Source organism: Ictalurus punctatus, chromosome 19, assembly GCF_001660625.3.
Source record: "Ictalurus punctatus breed USDA103 chromosome 19, Coco_2.0, whole genome shotgun sequence".
NCBI lineage: Eukaryota > Metazoa > Chordata > Actinopteri > Siluriformes > Ictaluridae > Ictalurus > Ictalurus punctatus.
Window position 1 is genome coordinate 10,777,326 of NC_030434.2, and position 25,612 is coordinate 10,802,937.

Genomic DNA, 25,612 nt, shown 5'->3' on the forward strand with positions numbered 1-25,612 from the left:
CCCAGTTGGCTTCAGTACAGGGCTCAGTAAATTGGTTCAGTAAAAAGAGCTGCAGGAATGTGTCTGTGTGTCCCTGATAAATGCTCTGACACAGTAGAGGATGCAGGGAAAATGATTGCAATGAAGAGTCAAGGTGGGAAAAAAAATAAATAAAGATCACACCTGCTTGGAGAAGTCTTCATATGCAATCTCTACTCTCTTCCCCTTCATAGGACCCTGTGACATACAATGACAGTGCAAAGTTTTTAGCTTACATCTGCATGTTAACATAGATTAGAGTTTTGATATAGAAATAGAATCTTGTGCAAAAATAAAGCAACGTTTTGGCATAAATGAGCTTCACTACACTACACCTACTGTCTGCACCATTTATCACATTTTCATATTTATCAATCCGCAACTGAACGAAAAGACGAGATTTTGTAACCCTGACAAATGAAACGACTCTCACAGACCATTGAGTCTTAATGAATAAATGCCTGAAAACAGTGGCCAAGCCTCCAATGGCAGACACACCTGACTGTATAGCTACAACAACTAATCGATAAAATCGATAATAATCAATTATGAAAATCGTTGTGAACGAATCTCTATTAGAATGATCGATTAGTTGGTCTGCGTGCAGTTCATTTATTCACTACGTTACTTCTGTTCCGAAAACATGCTTCGGAGAGTAAATACTAAAGTTGTGTTCCAAATGATGTACTATACACTTACACTATGCACTTTGTACTCTACCATCTAGTGCAGCGTTTCCGCGGACCCCTAGTGGTCAGTGGAGTAATTGCAGGGGGTCCGTAGGAAAGTTTTTTAAATGTTTAAATAATATTATACATTTTTTTGTTAAATGTATCCAAATATATTCAGATGAGATGTTTTAAAATTAACCAATTTGGTTATTCGCGTGCATTCACAAATATCAGGTTAGCTTCATCGATGGATTTATTTTAAATTTATTTACAAATGAAATGATAATTTGCAAAAACCTATGAGTGGTAGACAAGTTCAAGTGTCACATCGATTGATAAAATAAACCAAAGATGATTCAGAGAGTTGAATTAAATGTCACACCTATAATAAAATGTAATTGAACCTGGTATTTGAACCAATCCCTGGTGAATGGCAGGTTCTACCAATCAACCAGGGATTGATAGGACTGTAAAATTCAGTGCATCCATAAAAAAATAATGCATAAATACTAAAATATATGCTATAATACAGTTCATGGTTCTGACATCTTACAACATTTTCATAATGAACTGCAACATAATTTGTTTTTGAACGGTGTGTGAGGATTTCAGCATAAGTTTCCTTCACGCACGGTATTAATATAAGCTTTACGTTTCCCTTACTCCTTTAGCTACATTAGCCTCATAGCTCCACTTAAAACTAAAGAAGCAAACTTCAGACAAGGGTCATGTCTCGGCTGATTGACTTCATTTAATTCACGGGAGGTGTGTAAATGTGGAAAAGTTTTGTAAAACCAATACTGCATTAACACATCCAGTAAGCTTATACGTTACCGAGTCTATTGCGAGTTGAGCAGAGAAATTCTTTTCATCTATGCCTTCCAAGATGGCCTCCATGCCCCGATAATGTCCATTCACAATCACAACTCGCTTACCTGAGAGAGAGAGCGAGAGAGAGCGCGAGAGAGAGAGAGCAGATAATTAATCATGCTTTGCTGACTAGAGGTACATGTTAAATAGGTCCAAATGTCAGTCTCAAAACTTTTGTACCCATTTTCATTTATTCATTTCATCCAGCGAGCCAGAATCAAATTCAAGCGCAGAGCTGAGCTGAGTGTTAAGGGTCTCACTCAACGGGGCTCTTTGGTTTGGAAGTGTTTGGTTTAGAACTCAATTTTTTAGCCACTAGTGCGGAACCTTAAGGCCTGGTTTATAACCACAGTGGATATAAAAAGTTCACACAACCCTGTTAAAATGGCAGGGTTTTTTAATGAAAAAAAAAATGAAGTCAAGATAAAAATCACAGATAAATCATAGAGAACCCCCCCCCCCCGCTCATGACAGCGGTTGCTGAATGAACTGAATAAATAGGCATTTTAGAAAGAAAGTCAACAGGCGAGCTTTATGAATAGATCAGCCAAAACATTAAAACCACCTAAAACAACCTAATATTGTGTAGGTTCCTCCAAAACAGCTCTGGCCCATCGAGGCATGAACTACACAAGACCTCTGAAGGTGTGCTGTGGTATCTGGCATCAATAAGTTAGTAGCAGATACTTCAAGTCCTGCAAGTTGTGAGGTGGGGAGTCCATAGATCGGATACTCGATCGGATTGAGATCTGGGGAATTTGGAGGCCAAGTCAACACCTTGAACTCTTTCTCAGTTTCCTCAAACCATTCCTGAACAACTTTTGCTGACATTAGGGACACTGACATTAGGGAATACCATTGCTATGAAGGGGTGTACTTGGTCGACAACAATGTTTAGGTAGGTGGTACGTGTCAAAGTAACATCCACATGAATGCCAGGACCCAAGGTTTCCATCAGAACATCACCCAGAGCATCACACCGCCTCCGCTGGCTCACCTTCTTCCCATAGTGCATCCTGGTTCCATCTCTTCCTTGGGTAAGTGACGCACATGCACACGGCTGTCCACATGATGTAAAAGAAAACATTATTCATCAGACCAGGTCACCTTCTTCCATTGCTCCGTGGTCCAGATCTGATGCTCACCTGCCCGTTGGAGGTGTTTTGGAGATGCTCTGACCCAGTTGTCTAGCAATCAGAGTTTGACCCTCGCCAAAGTCGCTCAGATCCTTACGTTTACCCATTTTTCCTGCTTCCAACACATCAACTTTGAGAGCTAACTTCTTACTTTCTGCCCAATATACGCCATCCCTTGACATATGCCATTGTAATGAGATGATCAATGTTATTCACGTCACCTCTCAGTGGTTTTAATGTTATGGCTGAATGGTGTATGTAATGTACAAGAGTGAATTACAATGGACTACATTTTCCAACCAGGCGTCAGTTCACAAAGCATATTCAAAACCTTTGCGTCATGTCGAATTGAAATAATACATTTTTAATGGTTTCATTTTGCTCTCATAATTGAGAATCAGTGTCGCTAGCAGACATGCAAAAAAAAGTGTTCTTACTGACAAAGCATTACGCAAATATAGGCTATTCTGACTGAGCAACATTTTCTACTATCCTTTTCTGAAGTTATGAAATGAAAACAGTTCTTAAGAGCAGCCTTATACATTTGGACGTAGCTGTTGAAGGGTGAAATGTTACCCGGTGCTGGGATCACTGTCTCCAGGTGGCTTTGGTCCAGTTTGAGTTTGTCCCCAGAGTCGATCAGCTTTACTATAGCTGTGTATTTGTCTTGCACCTCCTATAAAACACACACACATACACGCGCACATTTATCACCAAAATTTATCACTGTTTAAAATCCCTTAGATATGGAACGCTCACAGTGCCGACTGACCCGAATGACCGCTTTCTTCTTATAATACTTGTCTCCCAGCCTCTTGGTGATGACCTTGACCACTATGTCCGGCTGAATCCAATTGTCTGACCTCACCGATTTCTTCTTCTTCTCCTCCATCTATAATTATCAGAAGAACACAAACATTAGAGGTCGACTGGTAGTGGATTTTACGGATACCGATAACTAAGTAGGGCGGAGCCTACCAGCCAATAACCGATTAATCAAGCCATAGTTTAAAAAATTATAATTTATACTAAATGAAAACATAACGCTCAAAGTAAAAATTTCCTGAACTTTATTACAAAAATAAACAGTACTGACTGCACCATGAAAATGTACAGTACTTTTTAAAAAATAAATATATAAATATTAATATATTAACTATTAATAAAGATTAATTTAAATAAAAGACTAAAAGTAACACTCCAAATAACAAATTAAACAAAAAAAGAAATCCAAGATGAATTAAATAAATAAATAAACACTTCAAATAACACAACAAAATGTGTCAGTGACCGTTATTATTTCTCCTCTAGAGGCCGCTCTCATACTGTATAGTGACAGCGCACTCTTCTCAGCCGCTCCCGCAATGGATGAAAACTGGGAACCGCTATCGGTGTGGACTTTTGCCGATAAACCGATAGTTCCAGCAATCAGTTATCTGTGCGATCAATCGGTCAACCTCTACTCTAGATTAGGGCTGCTTGGATCTCCTTCTGAGGCTATGTAAAGCAGGCAGCACGTGGATACAAAAACAGCTGAGCTGTTTTGATCAGAGATGATTTCGTCTGATGCAAAATAGTATGTGTAAGAGCCATTATGTAGTATTCAATGTCTGTTGTAATTTCATTGTTTAACACTGGGGGGGAGTGTGAGTCTAATTAGTTTACAGGTAGCCAGAGAGTAAGATAAGGGCAGGTGTAATGGAGGGAAGGACAACAATTTTTGACCGTGTCAGGACATGTGCAGGTGGAAGCAAGCTGGTGGGATTACTCTGCGTTTGTGCATTGGAACTGTGAGTTTAAAAAGACATCTACGAGCTTTGTGATAAATAAAGTGGATAAAAGCAGCTCTAGACTGGAAGCGTGTCTTGTTCAGATCTCATGCATCAGAAACAACCCTACAACACCTCTAAGTGACAAGATGGCCAGTTGTCACCACAGTACGCTTTTAATGAGAAAATAAATGACAGAGGATTTGGAAAAGGGGAAGGCTACATCTATACAGGGCTCGACAGGCAGGTAAATTATAGTATATTTCGTGAATTGCGTTCTCTGCTGTCGACTCCAAGATGAATTCCTGATTCAGATCAAGGTCATCAATAAATATTGACGTGTTGAGAAGCAATGAAAAAAAGTGGGCACCTCATATAAATCAGGATAAAATTAATCAAATATCGATCGGGAAAAGGACAGCTACCTCGATGATCTCGTCGAGCGCGGATTTCTTCTTCTTCTCCTTGGAGTCGGCGCTGTGAGATGCGTCTTTTCTTTTACCAGACGCTGCCGTTTTCAGGGCGTTCAAACCCAGAGATGTGCTGTGAGGAAAAAAAAAAAAAAAAAAGTAAAAAAAAATTATATGCTCATACACAGTAACGTGGACATATAAAACATGTTAAAAACACACATCTGTGCATAAATGTTTTAAGCGGAGTAATGCTCCTGTGACTGAATGCAACCTTGCTTTAGCTGGGCCTACAGTGGAGGAGGAGCTACCAGCCAAGTTGAAGGCAACTTTCTCTTCCTCGTTCTCCCTCTTCAGTTCAGTAAACACAGGCTCCTCCTGCAAATACAACACGAGTTAAAATGGTAAACATAACATCTCAGAGCATCTCTCTCGCTCTCTCGTATACACACACCTCCGGCTCCTTGCCCTCTCGGCCTCGTCGCACTTGTTCTTCGATAAATTTTGCGCTGCGCTCTTCATCGTCCAGATCCTGCTTCTTCTTCTTCTCCAGCTCTTCCTGTCTGCGGATTGTCTCCGGATCACGATCGATGTACTGAACGTACCAGCCTTTGGGCGTCTCGTCCACTTTACAAAAACCTATGCACAGAAATGCACAAATGAAACGAAACTTAAATGAAACTGGTCTTATAATAAATCACACAATTATTTGGGGGGGTGGGGTGTTTTTAACCTCAGTTCACTGTTTACCTTCTCTCCCCAGCCATTTAGTGAAATCTGTGAGCGTCTCCCACTGAGTGGAGTTCATGTGAACGTGCTCCCGATGACTGATGTACTCGTTGTAGATGATGTTATTGTGAACTCGTTTTGTTCCTTCAAGAAAGAAAAAATATAGATATGAGGATTACACAATGAACTAATGCTGTGAAATGAAAGTCAGACTAGAAAATTTGGGATGAATTTCAAGTGATCATCGAACCAAAACGTCTTCTCAACAGCTCCAAAAAGTCATTCTTGAACTCACTGTGAAGAAAAAACAGAAATACAATTAAAACAAGTCTGAGGTTTAAAGATCTCAACCCTCAATGCATTAACACCAACTGAGCAAGAAACCACAGAATGGTGCTCTTTCCACTGGCTACTTTTCCAATACCAAATATTTGGTACCTCCTGAAAACTGGCACCAACATGACCTAATGTTCTTACAGGCAAAGCTAGAAATACTGTTCGTTTCATGCGATATCACAATAAACTGACAAACATCAACATAAAACAATGTGGAGGCACAGGAACTAACTGTATATCCTCTAAAAGAAGATGCTTAACCAAATGTCTGATATCTTTGCTTTTACTCTCGTCGCCGGACCATTCCTAGTTCTCGAACTTTTGGGGAAAAGGAATTAGAGCTAGAACCTCTGCATTTCCATCTCAATAGTAGTAAAGGGCTGTTCCAGTCTCTTGTAGATCTCAAGTCAATTCAAGTAGCTCTTGATTCATCATCTAAACCATATTCAGTGTGTGCTACAGAATGAGCTGAAATAACATTTCTTCTGGACCCAAAGGTGCAACATACAGTACATGCATGACAAACACAGTGCTGACAGGACATAAATAAAGTACAATAAGAATAAAGAAGCAGGAAGGGATGGGGTACTGGGAAACAGTGGGTACACATGGGGGCAGTAGAGCATAAATAGTCCAATCACGAAGTGTTTAACATTACAAAAAGACACATATTTCCCATTAAACACAAAAAGGTCCATAGCTGTGATTTGAACGAACTGGAGATCTGGTTGTTGAGTGGCTGAGCACCTTGAGCACGATTTGGTAGTGAAATGAGGGTCTATTTTTTAAACTTATCTTTGTTCTGTTTATTTAACAGAGTGGCACAGCTTAGATCTGGAATGGCTGAGAAGCAGGAACTCCGCTGTCATTACAGTACAAGAGCGGCCTCTAGAGACGAAATAACCATCACTGACCAATTTTGTTGTGTTATTTGAAGTAGTGTTGTTTTTTTTAATTTATTTTGGTCGTCTCTATTTTTATTGTTATTTGGAGTGATACTTTTTGGTTCAGTAGGGATGTAAATTTTTAATTTTCTTTAATATTTATGAACAGTTAATATACATATTAATGTATAATGTACATTTTCATGGCACAGTCAATTCTGTTTATTTTTGTAATAAAGTTCAGGAATATTTTACTTTGAGCGTTATGTTTTCATTCAGTATCAATTTTAAAAGCTGTCGGTTATCAGGAGGTAGGTACCGCCCTGCTTAGTTATCGTTATCGGTCAAATCCACTATGGGTCGACCTCTACGTTTTCCTGACTTCATACTGTCTGAAACATTTGAAACTAAAATACTCATACAGCCGTATATATGCCGAAAGTAATATTATAAATCACCACAGTATCTATTCGAAATACGAGTTAATTATTTAATCAGAGCATGGGAAAACAAAAGGGGCATAGACCTCTGAGTGTTAATGCACTGTGGAAACTCTGGAAGACCCATTCACCTCTGAAGACATTACAGTTTGTTTTTTGTACAGTGTGTCTTTTAACTATGTAACTACAGGAGACAGATTAACAGGACAGTGTTTAAAGAAAAGAAATCTTTTTCTCTTTAAAAAAAACAAAACATCTACAATATTGTAAGAACTTTAAGAAGAAATTAACTCACTCTGAAAAGTAGTCCATAAACTGGTTGGGATTCTCTGAGGCCAGCAGTAACTGGCGCTGGTGAGACTCGGACATGCAGTGGCATTTAAACCCATTCTATCAGAGAGAGGTAACACAAACACAAACACCACACACACACACACACACACACACACACACACACACACACACACACACACACACAAACACACACAAACACACACAAACACACACAAACACAAACACAAACATACACACAAACATACACACGCGCGCATTGGGAAATCTGTTAAATCTTTTCCCCTTCAATTCTACAATAATAAATAACTGTATGGAGAAATGAAGCACTCTATGGAATATTTATGAAAGTAAGACTGGCACTAAGAACATAGTTAGACAAACTTACTTCATCTCGACACTGTTTCTGACACATCTGACAATACCATCGCAACTTTTGCAGGCCTTTCGCTTTAATCCGATTGCTAATTGCCTTAGGACTTAGGAAATCCGCTTTCCCCATTTTCAAACACAAAACAGACCAAATACAGACGGTAGAAAATCGTTTTAAACAACTTAATTTCCCCTCAATTTCCCGTATTCACACGCTCTACTGTTGATACCGCGTATCTATATAGAACAGTGTGTTTTTCGTCATTCTTTCTTGTGTACCTTTGTTAACGCGAGATCCACTTCTAATATCGCGAGATTACGATTCGCCGCCTTGGTTATTGGAACGCGCATGCGCAGTGCAGCGACTCTGACCTTCATTGCGAGTGAACATGTTCGCTAGGGCTAGCGCGGTGGTGTTCTACCCACAATGGTAATGGATTTTAACAGAGTTATTATCTTATTCTTGTAAACGTTATATTCTCCAAGTTGGTTTAATAAGGCCGGAAAACGCGCGGTATTAGTAATTTAGTGAAATGTAGGAGAAAAGGTGCAAGGGCGAGTTTTGTAGGCCGCAGTAACCTCGAGTAGCAGAGCGGCTTTAGCTCCAGTGTATGAACTTCACAGCAGTTTGACGTGTTGCTAGCGGACATGCTAACTGGGGTTTACTTTTATACACCTAACTAACAACAACATTATTATTATTATTATTATTTAACTTTGTTTACGCTGAATTGGGTCTAAAAATGTCTGTCTTATGGCTTGCACACACTAAATTAAGAGGTTTTGACATATTTACTCTGAGCTGGACCTTCAACATAAATGAACCGTGTGTGTGTGTATGTATATATGTGTATATATGTGTATATGTGTATGTATGTATGTATGTATGTGTGTATATATGCGCGCAGAAGTATGGAGCTTTCATTTCATCATGACTGCTGGCTAATAATCTGATTTGCATTACAGTGGGCAGGTCAGGACCATGGCTACCTTGAAGGACAGTAAGTAACATTTGTATAAATATTGCCTTTATAATTAGTTGACAGTTATATTTGCCCAGTAATTTACTGGCTTTGCAAGTGACCGTATGGATGTTTTGCTCCTCAGTCACCCTTCGGTTGAAGTCCATCAAGAACATCCAGAAGATCACTAAGTCCATGAAGATGGTGGCTGCCGCCAAGTACTCCAGAGCGGAGAGGTCCTTGAAGCCGGCTCGTGTTTACGGCACTGGAACTCTCTGTAAGTTTTTTTTTTTTTTTCTTCACAGTGAGAAAAGGGATTTATTATCCAGCCATCATTTTCAGAAAGTTGGATGATGAAGGAATATATCTTATTAGATAAGGGTAAAGTGATCTAGGCCGTTTCTCAAGACGTGTCCTTGTGAACTCGTTCTATGTCATTGTTCAGTTCCAGTACTCAGGAACGTGAAATTACTTGGACGTGTTCTTGAGATCAAGGGTGTGTTGGATGCCGAGCCGAACCCGCTCGATGCCCCAGAAGTCGTTGCGGCAAAACAGCAGCGGACGCCAGAAGCCTGACCCAAACCTGTAGTTTTAAACATCTTTTCAACGACTGCAATTGAAAAAAATCAAAATGGCGCAATGGGAAGCACAGCACATCTCCGTTCTCGCAGAGACACATTCGGAGTCGTCCTGTCCTTCCAAGTTCTTTCTTTCGTGGTAGCCTGGCAGTAGTGCGGTCTTCACACTAACGCATGTTCGTTCTTTGCATTCTTAAGCTCTACGTTTACGTCATTTAGAAATATCGGTTGTCATGAAGTAAACTAGGTCGCAAGTACACAGCAGGAAAGTGTATAGTGAATGAGTAACAGGTCTGTGTCCCAGCTATTTTAGTATAACGTCAGATTGCTGTTTGCCAAAAAATTCACGATTTTAACACATCCGTGTTGTTTTAGCGCTGTACGAGAAGGCCGAGATCGAGGCTCCAGCGGATAAGAACAAGCACCTGATAATCGGCGTGTCTTCTGATCGTGGGTTGTGTGGCGCCATCCACTCCAGTGTGGCCAAAGCCATGAAGAATGAAATAGCCAAACTCACCGGTGCTGGAAAAGAGGTCATGGTGGTTAATATCGGAGACAAACTTCGAGGCCTGCTCTACAGGTATGCTTTATTTCTCTCGTCCATGCATGTTAAATTAACAAGCGGTGTGTTTTTTTTTTGTTTTTTTTTTTTTTTTTAATAATTTTTTTTATAGTAACGACAAAGTTGTCGACTTACAAGCTATGTTCAAACTGTCTGGTTATGAATTCCCAAATAATTTAATGCACCAAAAAAATACCAGCCACCACTTGCAATTGTTCATACAATACAGTGTAGTATATTTCTGTGAAACTCTCGGGAATTCCTCTGAATTCTGTCTAATTGTCAGGACCCATGGACAACACATTCTCCTGAACTGTAAGGAAGTGGGCCGTAAACCCCCGACATTCAACGACGCCTCCATCATCGCCACAGAGCTGCTGAACTCGGGCTACGAGTTCGACCAGGGCTCCATCGTCTACAACCGATTCAGGTGAGTGTCCTGCGTAATCAGACCCACACACACACATCTCGTACTCCAGCTCAGATACACCGCGTGTTATTGCACCTGACAGTAGTGATCAGTAGATCTGAAGACCGGCCCCACCTTTCTAGTATTACTTATTGCAGAGTCTAACATACTATGTAGTGCACTATTTAGTGCACAGAATGCAGTTTGGGTCAGTTCCCTCAACCAAAATGATGCGACTTGTTGACTTTTTTTTTTATAAACAGGTCTGTCATTTCCTACAAGACTGATGAGAAGCCCCTGTTTTCCGTGGACACAATTGCAAGCTCAGGTAGGCTGGCCTCAAAGATGGGGCCTTTCATTGCTTTATGGCTACAGTTTTTTATTAACGTAACATTTTCAAGCTATGATATGCAAAGAAAGGTTTTCCACTGCATCGTGTGTGTGTATGAACTGGCAACTTATTATACACATTGGTGTCTTTTAAAAAAATAATAAAAAATTTATATATATGAATATGAGAACATGTATATGACTTGAAACATCAACACTAATTCACTTGCTATTCTTTTTAATGCAGAGAACATGGGTATCTATGATGACATTGATGCTGATGTGCTGAGGAACTACCAGGAATTTGCCCTGGTTAACATAATTTATTATGGGCTGAAAGAGTCCACCACCAGTGAGCAGAGTGCTAGGATGACCGCTATGGACAACGCCAGCAAGAATGCCTGTGAGTGAAACACTCACCCTCCTCCTCCTCTCTGCCCTAGACCTTTCCTTAAGCAGCGGCTAAGTAGGAATTAGGTCTTCTGTGAACATGAGTATAATTATATAATTTTTTTGTATTTCACCCTTACAGCTGAGATAATTGACAAGCTGACCCTGACCTTCAACCGCACTCGCCAGGCTGTGATCACCAAAGAGCTGATCGAAATCATCTCCGGAGCTGCTGCTCTGTAAGATCTCTTTACCTGTGTATACTCATTTTCTCTCTCTCTTTCTCTCTCTCTCTCCATCTGCATGTTCCCTCTCAGTGATCAGTCCTCATCTTTCTGCACTCGCCTTATTCCATACATGAGACCAGGGCGGCGTTTTCACAATTTTACTTTCGGCAAATAATCGATTTTTTTTTCTTTTTTTTTTTTCTTCTCTCTCCAAAACTTACTTTAATTTAATCAGCACCGAGTTCCTTAATCTGTATATTTAATCTCTGACTCAAAACCTGGGACATTATTGGTCTACCGTTACCAGTCATACCAGTCTGAGTAGAGTAATATGGTAACATTCAATCTTGGGATATTTTACTGAGGTACACACTTGCCATGAAGGTCCTGTTACACAGCCTGCGATGTATAACAAAACCCCAACAGCTGCATCTTCTTCTTTATACACTCTCAATATTCTCCCTGGTGATCACTCACTGAAGTCCTGGTGTAGCCTCAGCAAGTGTAGTTTGCTTATACAATCCTTGCTATGGCTTTGAAATGTGAATTCACAATTCTCTGTCTTGCGAGCCAATAGAAAACAAGTAGGCTTGGTCGTAGTCTCTTTGATTGGTTTAAAAATGGCTGCACTGCTTATTATTGAGTAGTGGTTACACAGGACTTGCGCCTTGCTGTGTTCTGTTGCTTGGCGCACAACTGAAAAAAACAAATCGAGCAAACCTTGCTAATGTCCATCAGTACATTCTCTCCAAAATCACATGCCGTCATGACTGCCTGTAACTTCATTTTGAATCGCGGACTAGGAAAATGCGGTGTAAATCCGAAACAACTGCTAGAACTAACGTACTGTTGATGTGAGCAGCTCGATGGTATCACGTGATCAGCTGCTGTACATGCTACACAGGTGGGTTTTACTGTGTGTTATCATCTGACATCTTCAATGTGTAGGTAAATCGTATATCATATTTGGTTTTTATTTAGAATGGTGTTTAAGAAACACCAACGATTATAAGCTAGGCTACGTCGTTGTTAATCTGGATAAATTTGAAAACGCCTCTTTTTCTCTAATATTTGGTCTTCCGTTCACGCTGTATTTTTGTCCAGCGAAAACTGAGCTTTTCCGAAAACGCTGTGCCAAGTGGATAAATTTGAAAACGCCATTGTTTGCATTGCAGTGTGGACCGAGAAAACCGAGATATTCGGAAACAATGACACGTTTTTAGTCATGTGATGCATTCAACTCAAAACGAACAAGATGGTGGACGATGTCGTATTGCAAGTGTCGTGTGTGCTATCCAGTTTGGTAGTGTTGTTAGGGACCTTCAGATTGCATTTTTTTTTTCTCTCCAAGGGGACACGATGTAACAAATTAACATGCAAATAAACACCTGATAGACATGATGCAAGCCAAAGCTTCTTACGGTTTTATGTATGTGCAGTATGGGGACTTAAGTATTTTTTGAATTTTTGGGAAATGTTTGAAAACACCAGTGTAGACTGAGGGGGTTTGTTACAACGAAAATGCAGGTTTCAGATCTATTCAGATTAATGTGGACGTAGCCCTAGAGTCATGGGATGAAGAGTTCTCAAGTTCCTCTTTCCTTGTAACAAATTGTCTTCTGTTCACACGAGTCCTCTAAAGCCGTGCCAGTCGTAACCCTTCCTGATTAACGTACTGCTAATTTCCTCTGCAAATGAGCACGTGTGTGTGTAAGGGGCTTAAAATAGCAGCTCGGTTGGTGGAATTCGACCTGCAATGGTTTTAAGATACTGATGCTGAAAAGGCCTTCAGATTTTTCCACATGTAACTAAAAATCCACAATAACTTCTTAACTGCAAATTAAATCCATTTGTTCGTGCAGAATTATGAGGTCAGTAATGTCATTTGTCCTTTATTTGAGTTTGACCCCTTGTCCTTCTCACCTCATCAGTTTTGTATCTGTTTAATTAATGTCTCATTGTTGTCTTGTGTTTTAAATTCATTTAATCTTCTTTTGTCATTTTAACTCATTTATACTAATCACATTCATTTTCACTTGTTTTTTTGTTTGTTTGTTTTCCCTTCTATTAACTCTCTCACACCTTGTATAAATTCCACTCTCTCAGGAATTGAGGCCTGTTGGAGGTAAACCGTAGTGAAGCAGAAATAAACTGTAGCATAGTGGGTGTGTTTGAATAGCACGCATTCTGTGGTCTACACATGTATATGTTTTAAGTTATGAGTAAAGTGGTATCTCGGTGATTCTGCACTAGTTGGATCTCAGGACTGCGCTTCTTCTTTTTCTTACAAGCCAGCCCTTTAGATTTGCTAGACATTTTGTAACAAAATGCGTCTTAAGAAGCGCCTGCTTTCACAAACAAAGAATGACATGGTAGTCCACCAACTACCGGCATCTTTCATATAGTTTAGCACATATGCAAGATGATCTTGTTGAAGCAGGGGGTTTCACACAGAACCTCTTTAGTAAAGTGTGGATGTAAACTTTTTCCTGTATATTGCTCAAAATCTCTCATTCTGTTGTGATGTTCAGGTTTGTTTTCCCAAAAAAAAAAACAAAATTGAGAATCATATTGCTAAGTTTTGATTGAACATCTACCAATTAAATAAATATAAATGTATTATTTGAAGACTAGTAAGCCTGTATAAGCCTTATGCTACTTAAACACACCCCTAGTGTTAATACCCCCCCCCCCCCCTTTATTTAACAAGTTTGGGAGTTTAGCAGTTTTTTGTGTAGCAGGCTCAATGTTTTCATAAAGAAACTGTAGTAGTAGTAGAGCTTTCTGAGCATTTCAAATATTGAAAGTTAGTAATCTGTTCCAGTTGTTAGCTACGTGTTGTTCAAATAGATTAATAGCCTCAGCTTTATTTAACGAAGTAGATGCCCATTGGTTAATGGGAGAGATGGTTTTATACATATATTCAAGCATTAATAGTATTCTTATTTTTAACTTGTATTTTAAACATATCTTAACCTTGAGCCTGCTCCTTCTTAAAATAAATAGTTCCACTGAGACAACCCTGAGTGCTACACAGTGCTTGTATCACAATGATTCTGTTTGTTAAATATATTTTCTCTTTCTTTCTTCCACAGATAAAGAGGAACCATGCAGGCCATTGTGCTCCTGGCAGAAAATGTTTGTTTTTCAGTCATCTGGTATCAAATTAAAGAGTATTTGTCCCTCTGTTTGTAAAATATAAGCAAATAAACCTCTTACATTGACATGTCCATCCATTTTGAATCTGTCTCCTATTTGATTCTTTGATATTGTTGCAGTTTTATTCACAATTAAAGCTCGGTCAGGAATTTTAAAAGCTTCACCACAACCCAATACTACTCGTGGATTAGCCATGGCTCATTAATGGAAAGAATTTTTGTACGTTTTATATTTGGCACTGTTGATTGCAGGTCCATCTCGTTTCATTATCAAAAGCTTTTACCACTAGTGTGTGGGGGTTTATGCCCGTAGGTATCCAAAAGGTCAACAATACAGAGAAACTCTTGAAATAAGGACTAGATCTAAAATGGCACACCTGATTAATCCCATCAGTAAACTCCCACTAGCGCAATCTTGTTTTATTGAAGCAGTATAAAATTACCCTGAACCGATTACTGCTGAACCCAGTTGACTTCATGAGGATTGCATTGTTACTTTTAATAATTGGAGATCAAAACAACTTTGGCCTCTTCATTATCCCTTTGCAACATGAACCCTTCTCCCTTTTAATAAACGTTTAGAGTCGGGTGTCACAGGATCGCCTTCAGTGGTGTTACGTGACTGCAGTTTAATAAGTCCAGGGGTAGTCTGGGGTCGATGATTAGCCCGTCTGATATCACTACACAAGGGGAAAGTTTAGTTTGGCCCAGATAACATATTCATTATTTAAATATTTGCTACTGGATCCTTGCAGGGTGAGGTCCTTGATCTGGGTTCATTTTATCCATCGCTTCATGTGAAAAGGTGAGACTGTGTTCCAGGCGGTTTTAAATTTCCTTAAATGCATGATTTAGTTTAGTGGCAGTTTAAAGCGCGATTGCAAAATCAAATCTGATACTGCTTAATGGATAAAACAGATGATACCAGATGATGCTTGCTTAGATCCCAATCCAGGGCCTAGTCCTGGACATTTAAGTGTTTTCTCTTCCTATAGCACATCTGATTCAAGTAATCAACTAATTGACAAGTCTTTTTGAGTTGAAGTGAGTGTCTTAAAGCAGAGAAAACACGTGTGTGTAGGATAGGGGATACTGGGAATGTGGCGGTTTAGATGAAAAAGTAAAATACGAGACGTATTCTCTGGGTTTAGATGGAGAATCTGCGCATGCGCAATCTTAAGTAGGGGGACTAAAAATGGCGCCCACTACGGAATGAAAAAAAACTGCCAACTCTTCTTTCAAATAACGAATAAAATATTGCACGGATTTTTTTTTATTGCGGACTCATCCAAACAGCTCTCACTAACGGAATTAACCAAACTACCAACAGCTCTGTGTCCGAAATAAGGATGTTCACAACGTAAACAAAAGCGCTGCGCCTCGCCTCCATACTTCATCGATTTATCTGCGCTCTGCATTCAGGCTGCTAAAATGGCGATGGAAGAAGTGTCGCCGTTGTGATAAACCTAACTGAGAAAACAACGTAAGCATGGCTTTCTGGATTTGACTGTTTTAAAGAAATGCCATAATGTGAAATCCGGTACGAATTAGAGATGTATAAGGGGGGAAAACAAGCGAGGAAGCGTCCTGAAAGCCTCATCGATTGCTCTGTGATCTTCATTTTAGGAACTCAACCATGTCGCCTGCTGTGAAAGCGACGTCCTTGTGATTAACCCAAACGAAAACAAGAAGACATTTTACACACGTTTCACACGTGGAAATACGGTGTTTATGGATGTGTGAAACCTCGCATTCAGGATGCCTAAACAACGTAAAGATCATCGATCGGACGCGGCTCGTTTGCGCATGCCCAATCGATTGCTCTGCAGCTCGTCACTCCTGGAACTAAAGATGGCGCCTACTATAGAAGAAGTGCCGCTGTTGTTATCCGTGTAAATGCGACAGAAACGAAGCCAAATAGTGCGGTTTCGTGGCTTTGAAGGCTTGTGGCCAGCGGGGAGATGTGTGAGAGCTATGCGCGCTCGCTGATGCGGGTGGCGGTGGCGCAGCTGTGCCAGGCGCTGGGCTGGGACGCGGTGCAGCTCTCCGCCTGCGAGCTGCTCTCCGACGTGCTGGAACGCTACCTGCAGCAGCTAGCCCGAGGCTGCCACCGCTACTCCGAGCTGTGTGAGAGTCTCTACCTTCTTCTTATTTCTATTTCTCGGAGAGTCCACACACTCATTCACGCACATACACGCCTAAACCCATGTCCGGGGTGCGTGTTTACATCTTTAGCATAACCTGGAGTGCTATAGCAAGCTAACATTAGCTAGCGTAAGTTAGCAGGGTTAGTTAGCCAGAAGCTAAACGTCAACACTTAACGGTTTTAGATGAGAAAGTTATGGTGCACTGTTCCTCTGGGTAGTTTTGAGACGGGGAAAAGTCTGGACGTGAGACAGTACTGGATGCTTTAGTGTCGTTAGAAATCAAAACGACTGTTAGAATCATTCTCCAGATGCTAACAAGCTGTCATGTTTAGTGATGAACTTGTGTATAAACAGGTCACATACAGGGGTTTTCATTATTTCACCCTCTGTATTCCCAGTACATTCTGTGCAGCTCTTATTATAGTGGCATCCCATCACATTCACTTTACAGCAAGGTGTTTTTTAGGAGAACACACCTCCATGATGATGATTTTTAAGGGATTCTGCTGTAGGCTCTCCAGGTATCGCTGTAGGTTCCCCCAGTATTGCTGTAGTTACTCGTCATCACTATAGTTCTTCAGATGTCGCTGTAGGTTCTCCTGTCATTGCTGTTGTTTCCTCTGACATCACTGTAGGTTCTTCAGTTTGGCTAGGCATTACAAAAACAAAATTCAGGCATTGTTGAAGGTTCTTCAGGAATCTCGCTGTAGGTCCTTCGGGCAGCTCGCTGTAGATCCTTCGACTATCACCGGAGGATTTTTCAAGTATCACTGTAGGTTCTTCAGGTATTGCTGTAGGTTCTTCACTGTCACTATAGGATCTTCAGGTATCGCTTTAGGTTGTTCAGTTATCCCAGTCACATCTTCAGGTATTGCTGTAGATTCTTTAGGTTTTGCTGTATTTTATTCAGGTATCACTGTAGGTTCTTCAGGTATCACTGTAATTCTTCAGGAGTCACTGTATCTTCTCCTGTCATTGCTGTTGTTTCCTCTGACATCACTGTAGGTTCTTCATTTTGTCTAGGCATTACTAACATTTTTCAGGTATCGCTGTAGGTTCTTCAGGCATCTCGCTGTAGGTTCTTCAGGCATCTCGCTGTAGGTTCTTCAGGCATCTCGCTGTAGGTTCTTCAGGCATCTCGCTGTAGGTTCTTCAGGCATCTCGCTGTAGGTTCTTCAGGCTGTAGGTTGTTCAGGCATCGGTGTAATTCCTCAGTTATTGCTGTAAGATCTTCAGGTATCGCTTTAGGTTGTTCAGGTATCTCTTAATGCATGCATGCATCCACATTTTCTTCATGTTTTAGTTTTTTTCCTTTCCGCAGACGGGCGGACAGACCCTGGGCTGAGTGACCTTGAGCAGGCCTTTGGGCTGATGGGGGTGAGCGTCGCGGAGCTTGAAGACTACATTAACAACTTGGAGCCAGTGGGGTTCTTCCACTCCATCCCCCAGTTCCCCATCAGCAAGAGCAGCGTGCTGCAGTTCCCCACCTCCAGCTTCGACACAGATGTCCGCAACGCCCTGCGTGGAGACAAGAGGGACTACATCCCAGAATACCTCCCTCCCCTCGCCCCACTACACCAAGGTACGCATTACAGAGGGGATTTAATCCAAATATTCAGTGAGTACAGGAACGTATCTCAGCAAGTCAGAGAAGGAACATTTTTATATTTTATACTTATACACATGACTGCACACTGCAACTCGGTCAAACGGTAACATTTGCACAATACAACGTGTCTTTAAAAAAACTCCCTCCCTGCAGTCCAGGGCATGGAGACAACTCAGTGTGGAGAAGTGTGTTTGTTGTCGCATGTTGTACAACGTCTTGGGGGTTAAGGTTGGTGTTATGCTTATAGGAGGAGCCGGATCAGGTCTAACTCCATCCGCTAGGTTTTGGTTCTGCAGCGAGGACTACCTCAGTTTTCACAGAACAAAGTGTTCGTTTCAGTAACCAACAAGTATAAAGATAAATTCACACAAGTGACCGGCGATCATTCATTTTTCACAATCACAACACACTGGGACATCTGACTAATCAGAGCAGAACATGCTCTCTGAAAGGAGTGAGTTTAGAGTTAATCCTTTAGAATGAATCATTTAACGAGTCGTTTGTGACACTGGGCGGGGGGAGGATGTAATGCTGCAGTTTAAATTATGAGCACGTTAAAGTGTTTTTTGACCTCGGATGCATGTAAATCTATTGTATGAGACCTTTAAAACAAAATTCCCCATGTTTCAAAACCATCACGGGTGTGCTTTAAATGATCTTTCAGTCGTGTGGTGCACATGGTACAACGTCTTCTCACCTCCCGACAGTTTTAGTTCCTATGTACTGCTTTACTGGGGGGGGGGATTAAAATATAAAACCGTGGTTTGATCTTATTTTCTTATATACAACCTTTCATTAAATGTGTATAAACATCATGGAGAAAAATAACGCTTTAAAGAAATAGCAAAAATCGCGGACATCTCTAGAGAATGTTTGTAGCCAGTATAGATAGTGTGTGCTGCTAAATAGCTGATAGTTTTTTTTTTTCAGACTTTTTATTTTCAAACGGCTTTTAAATTTATTAACGTATTACATGTCAGCTGATGAACATTTTAAAGATTGATCAATTCAGCCCATGACTTTGTCATTGGGGCTGGACAGATTGTACATGCCCACCGGTGATGTCAGTAGCGCTCGCACCACGCCCACGAGACATACTACAAGCCAGTGTGAATGCTGGGTAAGAAGCTGTTACCCTACGGTCGAAGCAAGCGGCTTTCCTCCTTGCACTGATGTAGAGAATTGGGATAGTTATACGTATTAATGGATTTTGTTATTTTTGAAAATTTTGTTTTCATGTAACATTTCTTTGCATGGTGTTTCAGTATGTAGTAGTGAAGGTGTATGAGAGCTTTGGCAGTGCTGGCACTGTATTTTCAGTGTTTCCATGGCACTGCATATATATTGCTTAGAAATGATCTTGCAAAATTTCATTCATGATGTTTATTCAATATTCCACTATTAGCATAGAACAAATGTAGTGAAGTGGTGACTATTGCATTACTTCTCTAAAAGGTTTTGGACCGTGATCTTATTTTAAAAGTCCCAAATTCTCAGGCCCGCCCCTCAGGACTACTGTTTGAATCATTTGCTGGGCAATACTGTAAATAAGTGCACACAATCCATATAATGCTACGTGTTTTAAAATAAATAAATAAATAAATAAATTCAACTATAACAAATTGATATCAACTCGAAAAAGACAACAAAACATGAAAAACGTAAACATCACACACTGTTCTACAAATGTCTCCCTCTAGTGTTTACACCATCACAATGGGATATCCAAAATCCGATCAAATTTTTTTTTAAACTTGAAGCACTTCACAGTTTAACTCTTTCACATTCAATCACTTGTGTTGTAAATATAATAAAGTGGAGTTGAAATACAGTCAGTCCTAAAAAATGTATATTTATATGGAAATATTGCCAGTTCTAAAATTGGTTTTATTTTTTTTTTCCAAGTGTTACAGGATCTAATATCTGATGTGTTTTTGCCCTGATATCTGATCCAGCATTTTGTTCTGGATTAATGAGATTAATGCCATCACAAATGTTTATGCATCAGTGCCTTCATGGTTTATCAGTAAATCATAATGGCATTTAATAATTGATAGGAATTTTTTTTATTACATCATCACTTAATTATTATTATTATTATTATTTTTACTACCCCAAGTGAATGTAATTTCACTGATTGAAGTCACATGTAGGTAGAAAATTATGAATTATTGACTAGTATTTCTACGCAATTAATCATGATCACGATCTGCCCCGGATCTTCCGGACTTCCTTTGCTCTGTGTGTGTTAGTGTGAAGGATTGTGTGTGTGACTCTTTGTTGGACCGGAAAGAACTAGTATGAGAGGTGTGTGTGTGGGGGGTGGGGGGTGGGGGGGGGTTGGATTTCCTCAGGTCGAGAACACGGAAGCTGTCTGCCTCAACCGCTCTCCTCTGTTCAAACCTTCATCCCTTTTCCCCTCCGTCTCACCTGTCGACATCCTCCTACACTTCCTGTCTGGTTCCTGTCCCAGCGTCTGGCACCACACACACTCCTTCTCATTACACACACAGGGCGCTGTCAGCGGGTGGTGGAGAGGCAGACATCACCGGGGTTGTTTTAGGTCGGCCAGGAAGTGGACTGTATAGCGTGGTGTGTTAGCTGGGGGTCCGGCCCGGATGGCAGAAAGCCTAGGTAGTAGAAAGGTGTGTGTGTGTGTGTGTGTGTGTGTGTGTGAGTGACTCCAGCCAGGGTAGGAGGCCTAACTGGGCTTGGAGCCAGCACTCAGCTGGGTGCCTCTCTCTCTCTCTCTCTCTCTCTCTCTCTCTCGCCCTCTCTGAGTTACTCCAACACTACTGCAGATGTAAATACAGCCACATGTTGGAGCTGTTAAACCACAAATGTCCTCCACTTCAGTGCAGTTCTCTGTAACTTTTATCTAACCATAAATTGGTAAATAAAAAAGAGTTTAATCTTGTATAACGCAGTAAAAAGGGCAATTCGGACGGGACTACTTCTATATGGGGAGTGGGGGGGGGGGTAATATACAGTAATAATTACCAGAGATTCTCTGGGATTTTAATCCCGAGCGAACTGGTCATGTCGGTTATTTTTCCGGACTGCTCGTTCCCGAGCCGGCGAAGATTTTTAGCTTCTATAAAACCGCCTGTAAAAATAACCCCAAGTTAAACTAATCCTGTGCGAATGCGCACTCTATTTTATTACATTTTTTTATTTATAATTTTTTTAGGTAGTCCATTCCTTCTCTGCATTTAGTCCAGTCGCCAAACGGCACTTTGAGAGAGGGACATTTATCGCAAACTTCCTGAAAAATCTCGGAAGGATTTTATGTAGCATTTGTTCAAACAGCGTTCGATAACGTCCCTCTCCCCAAACTGAAACTAAACACAGCATCAGCTCTCGTCCACCTGGGTTTTTTCTTTCTCTTCGTCGGTGCCGTGATGTTGTATTATCGAACACTGAGGTGCAGCACCATGTTGTGTGTGACGCACAGGACCGCCGTGATGTGTCGTCAACACGTAAACGACAAAGACACGCACATCTCGGCAATTCGTACAGAAATCGCTTATCCCGTGCTGGTTGACGATAAATATCACAGACGTGTGTAGTAACAATTGCTTTGCAGCCTTACGTCCTGAAAACTAATCCCGTCTGAATAGTGCTGAAGGCAAACCCGTAAACAACAGTGTGTGTGTGTGTGTGTGTGTGTGTGTAAAATATTTAAATGGTCACCTTAATTAGTATCCAAGTACATTAATATATTAGTGTTTTATGTTCAGACAGGACAAACTATACCTCATAAATCTTCGCATTACTAAACAATAACAAATACAATCTACAGATCTCTGAATGATTTGATTTGTTGTTATTGTTACCACATGCTAAAATAGGAAATTCATTCTTTTATTAATTTCCTGTGCCCTCTTGCCTTTTTTTTTTTTTATATATAAACACAGCAGCTGCAGTGATGAAAAGCAAGAAATGGATAAACACATGAGCGTTCTGTAATTTATTTATTGTTTTAAAGCCAAAAATGATTTTTTTTTAAAAAGCTCATCCCTGCCAATTTCAAAACAAAAATGAAAGAATGAATGAAGTGTACATGGATTGATAATGAAGAAATGTGTGTGTGTGTGTGTGTGTACGTGTATGACGCAACATGCAAGACTTTTCTCAAGGACGCTTGTGTCCAAGGACATTGGACACGACTGGGTGAGGGTTTGTATGTGACGCTACCGATCAGGGTCAGGGATTCCATTGAGTTGCAGAATGTGGAAAAACCTGAGTGGGGTTTCGGAGCTTATGAATCTACTTCGTCACAAGAAAGTGCGAATGCGCTGCTGTTTTAACAGACTGGAATGAGCTGAGGTGTTGTTTTTTTTTGATCTTCCTGTTTACCTTTTGCAGCAAGCGGATGCATGGTCTCCTTATCACTAATCATGAAACCTGGAATTCCTGATTATAAATTCATTCATTCATCTTCAGTAACTGCGCTATCCTGGTCCGAGTGTGAGGCAGGAATACACCCGGTATAGGAAACCAGTTTGTCGCAGAGCACCACACACACACACACACACACGTGCCTAATTAGTGTAGCTGATCCACATACCAGCAGGTTTTTGGCGGTGTGAGGAAACCTGAGAACACTGAGTAAACCCACCAGCATGGGGATATGACTCCTGGTTGTTTAATGATGTGGAATGTGTAATATCAGCGTTTCTCTTAATAAAGGCATGTAATGCAGTTGCAGTGTTTGAGCACAAGAGGTCCCAGTCTGCACATCCTATACAGTTCAAATATACAGAGACCGGATCGCGGTCTTTCACGGAGAGCTTCCCGACTCGTTACAGTGAAAGGAATCGTCTGATAACCCAATAGCTCCGGATTGCGATGACCAACGTGCTTTATACGTTATACAGTCACACAACCTGGATATAACAGTTAAAAAAATATATATATATATCCCCGCACCTCTGTGACCTGCTCATCATGCTTCAGTCGTTCATTTGCTGTCCCCAGAATGGACAATTAGTTCAGTAAATTTTTGGGAGATTCTACAAGTGTATCGAGTGTATATTTAAGTTATGGTGAAGCTGTAGTACATTTTGTAGCCATTTTTAATGTGTGTAGTTTTATACAGAAAAAAATGTAAGTCTTTTCAGTCATCATTTTTCTTCATTCGAATGATGTTCTGAGAATCGATTCAAATCGAATCATGAATGCAGTATTGTGAATCAGATTAATCCATGAACCTCTCATGAATCTCATGTATCCCTACACCTCTACTCCTGATCCTGAGCAAGCAAAGGAGCTACAGCTAAATATATTAAGAGAAGTAGACCGATGTGTCGCCGAGTTCCAGGAGGTGACCTGGGGACTTGTATGGATGTGCTAATGAAGAATCTGAAGGAAAGGGTTAAACTTGTGGATTATAAATACTTTGTCCCCAGGTCACCTCCTGGATACTCATCGTATGTTTGGTCGGCCCTTTTTCTTTACACTTGGCACTCAGCATTCGTGAGTAGGTCTCTCGGAGGTGGCTGTGATCTGCAGTACGTCACAGCGATCCTCCGTGGCAGTGATGCATGTACAGAATTACACACGCTCTCGGGTTGATTTCGGCCAGATTGGCAGAAAGCCACACTGCCGCTGACGTTGCGTAGGATTCCGTTTCGAACATGGAACAGTGAGCACTTTTGTGGGCCTCGTTTATCAATATTTCAGTAAAGCTGTGTGTAAGTAATGCTGTAAATGTAACGTAAGACGTAACCTAAATGTAAGAACACGCAGTTAATACTCGACAGCATATTCCATATGTGAAAGTGCAGTAATCCATGCAGATTACGTGATTTGAAGTCGATCAATTTGAGGTCTGCGTTAGTCGTCTCGTGTGTAAATCTGCACGCACCGAGAAGCACGAGTAGGATATGAACATTTTGCCAGATTTCCTTGTGTGAATGCTCGTGCAAACGATACATACGTAAACCAGTTCGTATCCAGGAATGAACTTTTCATAGTAAATACAGCTTCATGTCCTGAGTAGAAGTTGCTCTGCAGCAAACAGTGCCTGATTTTCATGTATTTTTCTTTTTAATGATGATTTAAAAAAAAAAAAAGAGCCCCCCCCCCCCCCCCCCCCCCCCATACCAAATTCAAACTTTTAATAGTGTTTACATTATGTAGTGTTACATAAAAACTAAAAAAAATGTAATTAAAGAAAAAAATTCTGTTCAAATGATTTATGGTACTTTGCAGCTGAATTCTCAAATCTGATTGGTCAGAAGGTGTCGATTCATTTTCTATATAATCACGGCTTGAACAGTACTTCCGGTTGGGGACTTTATTTCAGTGCATTCGTTCTAATACTAATATTCTATAGTAACTTATAACTGTAGTAACAGAGTAACACTATAGTAACTATGCAGTCCCTCCAGGATTTTGCAGTTTTGTGATTGCAGAAATGACTTAAAGATCAAGCAAACGTTACAATATTCTAAGGAGTTTGCAATTATTCTAAGTGACTGCAGGTTTTATGCAGATTTGGGCCAAGATGCGTCATGTGACATCATCAGAACACGCATTCACCCTAAGCCCACTTCGAGTCAATGCATCGAGTACAATTTTCCAATTCAAGTAGTTTTCTGCCAAAAAACCTCTGCAAGTTGCATTGCAAATTCTGAAAAAAGCGTATCAAAATCGAGCCATTTTGGCCATAATAATCACAAAAAAAATCCTGTATGGACTGTACTATAGTAACACAGTAACACTATAGCGTCACAGTAATATTAACACAGTAGCATAGTAACACTATAGTATTACTATAGTAACACAGTAATAGTAATACTATAGTAACACTAAAGTAACATAGTAACACTAGTTGCATAGTAAAACAGTAATAGTAACACATTAGCATAGTAACACTAGTATTATAGTAACACTATAGTATTATAGTAACACTATAGCATAGTAACACTAGTATTATAGTAACACTATAGCATAGTAACACTAGTATTATAGTAACACTATAGCATAGTAACACTATAGCATAGTAACACTATAGTCACACTAACACTATAGCATAGTAACACTAGTATTATAGTAACACTATAGCATAGTAACACTATAGTCACACTAACACTATAGCATAGTAACACTAGTATTATAGTAACACTATAGCATAGTAACACTATAGTCACACTAACACTATAGCATAGTAACACTAGTATTATAGTAACACTATAGCATAGTAACACTATAGCATAGTAACACTAGTATTATAGTAACACTATAGTCACACTAACACTATAGTCACACTAACACTATAGCATAGTAACACTAGTATTATAGTAACAC

At 40.2% G+C, this 25,612-nt stretch overlaps 3 protein-coding genes across 5 annotated transcripts in view; 2 read left to right on the forward strand and 1 right to left on the reverse strand.

Annotated features, from left to right (window-relative positions):
* kin (Kin17 DNA and RNA binding protein) lies at positions 1-8,205 on the reverse strand. The gene is made up of 11 exons (XM_017494240.3): positions 7,943-8,205; positions 7,559-7,653; positions 5,854-5,897; positions 5,625-5,747; positions 5,329-5,513; positions 5,149-5,252; positions 4,890-5,007; positions 3,468-3,587; positions 3,272-3,371; positions 1,524-1,624; positions 1-216 (listed from the first exon to the last, which is right to left on the reverse strand). Exons 1-11 carry the CDS (start codon positions 8,054-8,056, stop codon positions 157-159), a joined length of 1,164 nt encoding a protein of 387 aa, XP_017349729.1. The 5' UTR covers positions 8,057-8,205; the 3' UTR covers positions 1-156.
* Positions 8,206-8,233: 28 nt separating this feature from the next.
* atp5f1c (ATP synthase F1 subunit gamma) lies at positions 8,234-14,617 on the forward strand. Of its 3 annotated transcripts, XM_017493647.2 has the most exons (10): positions 8,234-8,356; positions 8,893-8,927; positions 9,034-9,165; positions 9,842-10,046; positions 10,315-10,458; positions 10,701-10,765; positions 11,015-11,170; positions 11,300-11,396; positions 13,491-13,509; positions 14,480-14,616. In XM_017493647.2, the coding sequence occupies exons 1-9, from the start codon at positions 8,316-8,318 to the stop codon at positions 13,495-13,497; spliced, it is 882 nt and encodes a 293-aa protein (XP_017349136.1). In that variant the 5' UTR covers positions 8,234-8,315; the 3' UTR covers positions 13,498-13,509; positions 14,480-14,616.
* A 1,120-nt stretch (positions 14,618-15,737) lies between these two features.
* Positions 15,738-25,612, forward strand: part of taf3 (TAF3 RNA polymerase II, TATA box binding protein (TBP)-associated facto) — a 77,167-nt gene continuing 67,292 nt past the window's right edge. Inside the window, exons 1-3 of the mRNA XM_017494171.3 lie at positions 15,738-16,025; positions 16,169-16,669; positions 18,011-18,271. Of these exons, the coding sequence (XP_017349660.1) occupies positions 16,504-16,669; positions 18,011-18,271 (427 nt within the window). The 5' untranslated portion in view covers positions 15,738-16,025; positions 16,169-16,503. The remainder of the gene's footprint in view (positions 16,026-16,168; positions 16,670-18,010; positions 18,272-25,612) is intronic.